Source organism: Protopterus annectens, chromosome 1.part2, assembly GCF_019279795.1.
Source record: "Protopterus annectens isolate FY-2018-M chromosome 1.part2, PAN1.0, whole genome shotgun sequence".
NCBI lineage: Eukaryota > Metazoa > Chordata > Ceratodontiformes > Protopteridae > Protopterus > Protopterus annectens.
The window spans coordinates 540917368-540926607 of NC_056727.1; the positions used below are offsets into that span (position 1 = coordinate 540917368).

Sequence of the window (9240 nt, forward strand, 5' to 3'; positions counted from 1 at the left end):
AGAAGGAAGACACAAGGATTCTGCACAGAGGCATCCTATCACAGAACACAACGAAGTCCTGGGAATCAACAGCATTAACTGCTGCACCAATGTAAAGCCCAAGTTACGGTTTATAATACGAACAATTAGAAGTTTATCAAGTCTGACTTGCTTAATGAATTGAGCAGTCTGTTAAGAATACCATCTTCAGACAAATCATGATGTTCTTCCAGTCGTAAATATTATGAGAAAATTGCCAATAGATGAATAAAAAATATACCAACCAAAGACCGCCTTAAAAACATTTATGGAGTAAGAGCTTTCGTGCTAATAAACTGCACTTCTCCAGACAAAAAAACAAAACATCATGCTATTTTATATACCCTAAAATCAATTAAAATAGTAATAAAAACTAACAGAACAATTACAATTAATGAATGTGGCAATTTATGTGCTTTCAATAAAGGTTTTAAGGGTATACTCCCATTCAAGCCTGGAGCCCTACATTGCCAATAGCTCTTCAGGGCTGAAGTGAAAATGAACAGAAAAAAATGGAGACTGTCGATGTGATTAACAAACAAATGGAATCATGTGACTGGGGAGGCAACATGATCATGAAGCCACACAATATCTGGATTTTCATATAACCACAAGACATTAATAAATTTACAAAAACAAAATATTGCCACCCACATATAAGGAACCAGTTTCAGCTACGCCTACTGCAATTTGTTTTTCAAAATGATAAAGAGTGCAATTACTTCTGCTGAAATATTGCACAAAAGTGAACTACAGACCTGGAAAGAGATACATACAGCTCAAACAGCTATGAAGTTCAAAGAATTTCAGAAGAGTAAAGAACCATATCAGAGAGGCAGCTGTTAAAGGAAAGCACAAAGGCAGGATGGCCAGAACAGAAGTCTGCAGTAGTAAAGAAATACAGCCCTACTCTTCATTCAAAGAGAATGTTAGATGTGTGCAACTGATGTCTAAAGTTAATAAACCAGTGGCAATAAACTATGAACAAAATGGTACATGGATAAGAGTTATTCACTATTATAAACCAAGAGCTTTTTCTAGTAAAGAATTTCAATTTAGTACAGCAGTACATTAGCGGACCGGAGTTCCACTGTGGCGACCTCTAACCGGGAAAAGCCAAAAGACACAAGTACATAAGAACAAAAATGTGTGCCATGCTTATCGTAATAACAGTATAAAAGATGACACATTTATGGCATTAGGACAAAGATCATGGAAGAGAACCAGAACGTTCTTAAGGTCACATATCTAGCCTATGTAGATTATTTAAAGTTTACTAATGTGATACTGTTAGATGCATTGAGCAAAAGTATCATTAAAGCTCTGCAAACCGTATTTGTGAGATAAGGAATTCATGAGGTAGCTGCATTACACTGCGATCATCGGTATGCAAGCTTGGCGTTTAAAAGATGTTTGGAACAATAAGTGTTAAGCATGCTATATCACATACACATTTTCCTTAGTCAAACAGCCAAGTGGAAACAGCAACAAAGAGTGTGATCCAATGCATATAGAAATCAAAGTGCTCCAACACAAATGATTAGGAAGACTGAAATCTTACGTTACTAAAACATAAATACGCCACATCAAGGTATTAGCTTTTTGTCAGCTTAATTGATGACGGGTCTTAGACTGAAAAGTAAACATTCCACATTTATGTTATTGCTAAAGCCAGAAAATTAAAATGGAAACAGTTAATGCAGATGTTTTATTTGAAAGACGTACAAGTCATGTATTATCTTTAAAGGATCGAGACAAACCGACTTATGTGGCAGCAATAACAAAAAGCCACAATCAACTGTAGTCAGACTGAGTGGTCAGCAAAGGTCATTCATAGTACACGAGTGATGGAAAGGAATTCAAGGGAAACAGGGAGATTTGTTCCAAATAAATACATCTTTAACAGAGAAACCAGTACAGCTTGATGTTTCAAAGGAAAGTAAAGCACCAGGAGCTCAAGTCCCAGGACTAGCCACAGAGACGTCCACAGAACAAGATAACTGAAAGACACAAGGGAAGGTCACGGGAACTGTCTAACAGTGTAGAACGAGAAATTCCATCGAATTGCCAGAACTGATGTTATCACAATATTCAAGGTTTGGTTGACTCATAGAAGCCATAAAGATTCAGATAATACAAGAAATTATACCTTCGACTAAATGTGCTGCACTTATACAAAAATGTGTAAACTAAAATATAAAATCTTTGCATTTCTGTGAAGCCATGGCATGTAGTAGGAAATTTCAGAAGTATTTTAAATAGGTCTAAATGTTTGCACCCTTTGGTTTTGTAAAAAAAAAAAAAATCTGAAGAGGTATGCTACCTTTGACACTACCATTGTGGTGCTAAGACAAATCTGTTGTAGTGCAAAACAATAGTGAACTGAGCACAGCTGCAGTCATTTGCTCGCTCACTCTGTGAATTATGGACAGCTACTGCTGAGGACACTTGGATCCGCGGTGGTGCAGCAGTAGCGTTGTTGCCTCACAGCAAGAGGTTCTCCTGTTCGATTCTCTGCTGGAGTGCAGGGAGTGCCTTCTGTGTGGAGTCTGCATGTCCTCCCTGCGGTTGGGTGGGCATTCGAAAGACATGCGTAAATGGGTGTGCCTTCATTGAAGGTTGAACGCTGAGCTGGCCTCGGCATTCGTGAAAATCTACTGCCAATCATTAGCGGACTGGAGTTCCACTGTGGCGACCCCTAACCGGGAAAAGCTGAAAGACAAACAAACTGCTGAGGACACTTGGATGAAGCAGTCTAGTACAGTGCAGAGTTCTGCTCTTGCTGCAGAAATGCTGTACACTACCTCATTTCATTTAATGGTCTGCTGTTGTGGCACCCAGGCCAAACTTGCAGTTATAGTGTTTTAATTATGTACAAAAGTTGCTGTTATTATTTTTAGTGAAATTGTAGCATCATTTGCTGATGATGATTACATTGTAATTTAAACTCTCTGCTTTTGTGGCACCCAGGCCTAATTACAAGTCATCACACTGTACTCAGAAATTGTGCATTTACTATTAGTATTATTATTATTGTACTGTGTTTTTAACAAGTGCTACTAATTCACTGCGATTACAACCTTCTGATCCCATTTGTTATTCTGGTGACACTGATACCTCTCAACTGTAAAGATTTTCACAGAATGTCCAGATTTTGCCTCATATTTTGGTCCATTTTTCATAAAATTGTGGTTTTCTGGCAGATTAGTGGTAAATTATTAAAGACTGAAGTTAGAAAATAGTAACAGTCATTTGAGTTTCAGACTTTATATCTTTTGGAAAATTCATACTAATGCAAAACCTGTCACTCTATCAACTTTCCAAGTTTGTAAGAGCAATATTTAAAAATTGTCCCTACTTTTGGGCCTTTGTCCCACTTTTATTTATGGCCTTTTCAGATTTTTTGGTCTAAGAGGTTGAGACGTATGACACTGACTCAACATGATACACCCTCTGCTTTTGTGGAAACCATGTCATACTGCCTTTTAAATCATTTGCCTAGATTACTCTCATTGTAATTGTTAGTTCAATACTGCTGCTGCCCTCACTGTAACTGTTATTTCATGACTGCTGCTGCCCTCACTGTAATTATTTCATGACTGCTGCTGCCCTCACTGCAACTGTTATTTCATGACTGCTGCTGCCCTCACTGTAACTGTTATTTCATGACTGCTGCTGCCCTCACTGTAACCGTTATTTCATGACTGCTGCTGCCCTCACTGTAACCGTTATTTCATGACTGCTGCTTCTCATGTTAATGTAACTCACTTGTTGCATAAGCGGAGCCAGATTGAAAGTTCTAAAATTCTGAGCTGACTTCAACTGTAATTCTCTAGTTGCGTTAATTATGTTGGACGTGCAAAGCCATTTTCCAGGATTTGTGCACCTACTCTTATGTATACTGTTTGTTTGGGTCTTTCGGCTTTTCCCGGTTAGGGGTCGCCACAGCGGAACTCCAGTCCGCTAATGATTGGCAGTATATTTTTACGTGCTGGCTTGCCGGGCCTAACGCACAACCTTCAATGAAGGAACGTCCATTCACGCCTGTCGCTATACAGAAGATGCTCCGAGAATCGAACGGGCAACGTCTAACTGTGAGGCGACAACACTACCGCAGCACCACCACCGCAGTTGTACTACCCTAATTCACTTCTACATCTAATTCACTTTTTGTGCTTTTATCTTTATTGTACTGTCTTACTTTATAGCGCCACTATCTCCTCTCATAATTAATAATTAATATAAAAAAACTTCCATTCAGTAAAACTCATCAGTGGACTCCTTGTACACCCGACACCATGACCCATGAGGTTACTGTCTCACACACTATCTGTAACCATACAAATGGCATTAGGCACTGAGGTTGTGCAACAACTGACTCACGCTTACCGAAACCCCTTCACTTTCTTCCGCTAGACTGACCTATGCGTCAGAGGTGAAAGTATATACTAACCTTGGAGAACAGCCTCTCATCCAGATTTACTAGCAGTACTTAACAGGTTATCACCACAGACCCACTTAACACATTCCACTTTGCCCTAAATCAGCAAATAAGTATTCTTAAATGGAGGTGGTTAAGAAATACCTGCTCAGTACCCCAAATTTTCCAAAATGTAGTTTTAGTACAGATGATACTCAGTGTCATACTTACAAGCAAACAACATTTAGGGATTCAACACATAGCAGAGGTGCAAATGGGGGGGGGGGGAGATTCACCCAGCAGGAATGTTAATACCCTTAAGCCAGCAAGGGCAAACCAACACAAATGGAAATGTCATAGTCATAGGTGACTTCCCAGTGATTCATAAAGGTTCACCACTCACCAGGCTGAGCAATGACTGTGTCAGTAAACTGCCTCTACGTGGCAAGCTCTGCCATGTCACTAGAGCTCTCAAGTCTATTGACCCAAGGAAAGTATATGAATTGGTCACTCTTTACATGGTAGTGAATGACTGGAGAAGCACCAATCTTGGAGCATATGAATAGGGACATGGAGCTATCAGAAGGAGCATCTTCAGGATGGCATAAAGCTACTGTTGAGCAATATCTTACCAGGAACGGTACCAGAATACAAACAGAAGAGGTTTGGTTTAGTTACTGGTGTCAGTCTAAGGGGCTCCAGTATATATCAGACAGGGGTGAGATGATTTACAGCCCTACCTGCTTTGCTAGGAATGTCCAGCACTTTTCTTCTCATGGCTTTCATATACTGGCCAAAACTTTTCTTCCACCCACAGTGTCATTTTAAGAAAGATTCTCCTCAAAGTACCAACATAATACAACTAAAGGTAGCAGTGCTCAATGCTTAAATAGGAAGCTGCACTTTGTACAGGCTTTCCTGACCCTTGAAAAATTTAGGATATCTGCAAAGTTACTGAAACAGGATTTCAGTGTACAGATGGCAATCCCACAGTGATGGGTTTCAGTGCTTACCACCCTTTCAGACCCACTGCCAAAAATGGCTGTGATGTTGAAGGGGGGTATGTCTGTATACCTAATAAGCCAAGTCAAAACTGGACTTGTAGGATAGGACAATGACATTGAGCTCCTCCATATCCATCAATAAACATCCATGCCAAATCATAGCCGGTCACATGAGATCACAGTGTATCCACTGGCCACTTCTTCTGTGGCACCTCTATCCAATCTATGTATTTATAAGGAGGTCACCTTTGTAACTGTACACAATAAATACCCCACTTAAGATGTCATTGTCTATACAGAGATGTTCCTGTGAGCTACCTTTATCCCATCTAGGAGCTCAAAATGAAATCACCAGAATTGCACAGTACTCTAAAGATTTAACTCTCTCTACAGTGACTTTCCTTTGAATTACTTCTGTCCCATCTATGAGCTCAGAACAAGGAGATCTCCTACCTCTGTCCCATCTATGAGCTCAGAACAAGGAGATCTCCAGAACCACACACAGTACTCTACACCAATCTCGGATCTTACTATCTATACAGGGATACTTCTCTGAAATACCACTGTCCAATGTAAGTGCTCAGAATACTGAAGCCTCCAGAAATGCACAGTGCATAACATCTCATTGTCTATACCAAGAGACAATAAACTTCTTGATATGTTTTGGTGATTTCTACTCCTATACATCCCAGCATTCTACCTGTCTTCCTTGCCGTTTTCTTGTGTGTGTGCTTACCTTTTGGAAACCTGGAATCAAATTTCAAAATACTTGCTCTCAGAACAAGTCACTTACTCCAAGAGCAAGTTTATTTTGAATCTGGGCCCTGGTGTAAGCCTGTTTATAGACTGACTTACTTCAGTGTAAGACCTGTGAGCAATCAGCTGCAGGAAAACATTCTGGAGTGTGGATCACACTCGACCAGGACCACTAGGAACAGAATGAAAGGGCAATAGTAGTAGCCACAAAAATACTGGAGGCACTCCCTTAAGGGGATAGAATCCAGAAGAAAATACATAATGCACTTACTCTATAAACTCAGGCCACACCTTGAATGTTGTATGCAGTCCAGGGAGACATACAAGGTGAGGGTTACCTGACTGCTGCATGAAGTGCAGTCAAAAGTTGCAGAGAGTGTGTGTGGTCTAAAAGAAAAGAGTGTGAGCAGGGACTAGACATGATGCTTTTTGCTACAAACCAGAAGGGATGAGAAGGCATAATATGGGTACACAAGATCATGTCAAGAAGATTACCCTGAACAGGTAAGACAGGGAAAGGAAAGGTCAGAAAAGGTTACAGGCCGCAGACCGTAAGGACCAATGACTCTCTGTGTCTATGAAAATATTTCTTCAGAAAGTGGGTTGTAAACCCATGGCATGGACTACTTCAGTGGATGGTGGAGAGGAAATTTATGGATGGATTCATGAAAACACAGAATAGGAGAAGAGGGGACGAACAGAGACAGAATGTTAAATGCATTCAAAGTGCATGTTAGATACACTAAAGGCAAAGAGTTTACTTACAAATCTGCATCCTTTGCTAAAGTGCAATATTTTGCCTTTTTCCCGGTGTTAGACCATCCCTCCAATCCTGTCAAGTAGATCCTCACCCTTTTAAAACATTTCCATGTCGTAGTTTTGCTACATATGTTATTGATCAGCAGAAAATACTTTTACTTCAATATTTTTTGTAGTGCTAGTGAACAAAAAAAAAAAAAAAAATGGACCAGTTCCACTACTGGACATCACAGTACCCATTTTAATTGTGTCTTTTAATCGGAGTAGGCTCCATTTACAGTGGGTGCCCTACTGCTTACTCAGTGTTTTACACAAACTGCCATCCTAAGACTCACCACTTGCCTGTTGAGTTACTGTAGTAAGTGTCCACCAACCCCTTTCTGTTCTAATGCCCTGTTTAACAACGGACTGGGCTGTTATGACTTTCCTCTTTTGAATCCATGTTGTCATGGGCTATGTACATCCTGGGAAACATTCCATAAAACCTACACTCTGAACTAATTGCATTCTCTCGGTCTCCTAACCTCATGCTGACTGCAAATGTCTGTGGTGCTGGAAAAGAGCTCTGTTGCCTCACTCTGCATTCACACAAAAATATTTTATCTGAATACATGAAAACACCACTATATGGGACTACATAACCCACAGTGGTAAAGACTCACAATTTCTATACTTCTAATTTGTGCCTAAATATAGAACTTTAGCTTTGCATTCATGACTCATTTACAAAAGATAACAGCAATACCAACTTCACAGGCTGAAACCAAGGAAAGAGAAAGCAGGTTAGTATATCCAGTACAAGAAACCTCCTACTTAAATGTTACTCATCAGACAATATCCCTTACCTTATACACATTGACTACTTCATGCAGAAACACAAAACTGTGGTTGGAATGTCTGGGAACACACAGGACACAAATAAACGTCTCATCCTCCTGGCAGAACAACTCCAGTCTCTGTCTGTGCTCCCCACAGCACTGCTCTGTTCTCCCATTTGTAGCACACACATTCTGTATCTCTGCTTTCTCTCTAAAGTCTTTTTCCTGTGTTTTGTTCCCTAGTTTCAACTGTTTTCGTTTCTGTGACCTTTTATCCATATCAGACAGCAAGCAGTTTACTGCATACCCCTTCGCAGGAAGTTCCTGTTTATATCCAGGTCAGGTGAGTTTGTTGATGTATACCAAATCCTGTTAATCTAAGGCCTGCAGAAACAGGCACAAACAAGAATTACTGAAATTTCATACAAAATGAGCATGTAAACTACAGTGAATAAAGCCCACCTTGCATGATGCAAAAACAATGGCTGAACTCTTTCATTCTTTCTTCTTTCCTTTCTCTTCTCCACCCCCTCAATTTCATTTGCACAGCTAGCTAGTGAAGTGTGTGGATAGGGAACAGCCTCTATTTAAAGGCACAGTGTCCCATTTAATACTTTCTCCTTTCCCAAGATTGTATGCAAGCTTGATTACAGTAGAAACATATTTTTATCTAAAGCAAATGATTCCTATCCTAAAATTAGGTATTTTACACCCAAAGGTTTTCTTCTATTATTTTGCTCCTGCACTCCTACTTAATCTGTATTACTTTCATTTATTAACATTATCTATATTTTCCCCTAATTTCTACCAGACCGTCATCATTAATGTTTATATAAAATATTTGACTGATGCCTTATACATTTCTGGACAAACTGCCTACACCTGTATTGCTGCTATACTATGTACTAATTGTGATTTTTTCTTTGGCTGTACAACATGCAGTAAACTCTCAGTTAACAGGAACATAAGCAACCGGCAAAAAAAAAAAAAAAGGAAGAAATACAGTACAATTTTCATGTGTTGCACTTTCTGTCCCCCCCCTGCAGAAACATACCTTACGTTCTTAGAGTTTTAGTGTTTTAAAAAGGAAGATAGGAAAAAATTCCCTCTCTCCCCAAACTGAGAATAAGTCAAACTAAACAAATAGTATAGGGTACAGTATTAGTCAGGCCTATTTTTAATAGTAACCCTCTAGTAACCAGAAACTACAGTTATCCGGCATTTACCAAACCTCATGGGTGCCAGTTAACTGAGAGTTTACTGTACACTGTATTTTAATCTGTGATTATATTTTCCTATGTGTTCAGTGTTTTGCTACAATTGTGATTATAAATGTCTTTATTTTGAACTTGCTATGGATTGAATGTAACTTGGGGCTTTTCCCCCTGGGCCTTTGCTGAAAATGGGTTAGTCACCCAGTCAGACTATCCCAGTAAACAAATAAAAATAAATAAATAAATAAATG

The 9240-nt window shown here is 39.4% G+C and overlaps 1 protein-coding gene across 1 annotated transcript in view; it reads right to left on the bottom strand.

The window, feature by feature from the left end:
• LOC122792381 (zinc finger protein 99-like) overlaps positions 1-8294 on the bottom strand; it is a 369449-nt gene extending 361155 nt beyond the window's left edge. Inside the window, 1 exon segment of the mRNA XM_044060167.1 lies at positions 7803-8294. Coding sequence (XP_043916102.1) covers positions 7803-8054 — 252 coding nt within the window. The 5' untranslated portion in view covers positions 8055-8294.
• Positions 8295-9240: the final 946 nt, after the last annotated feature.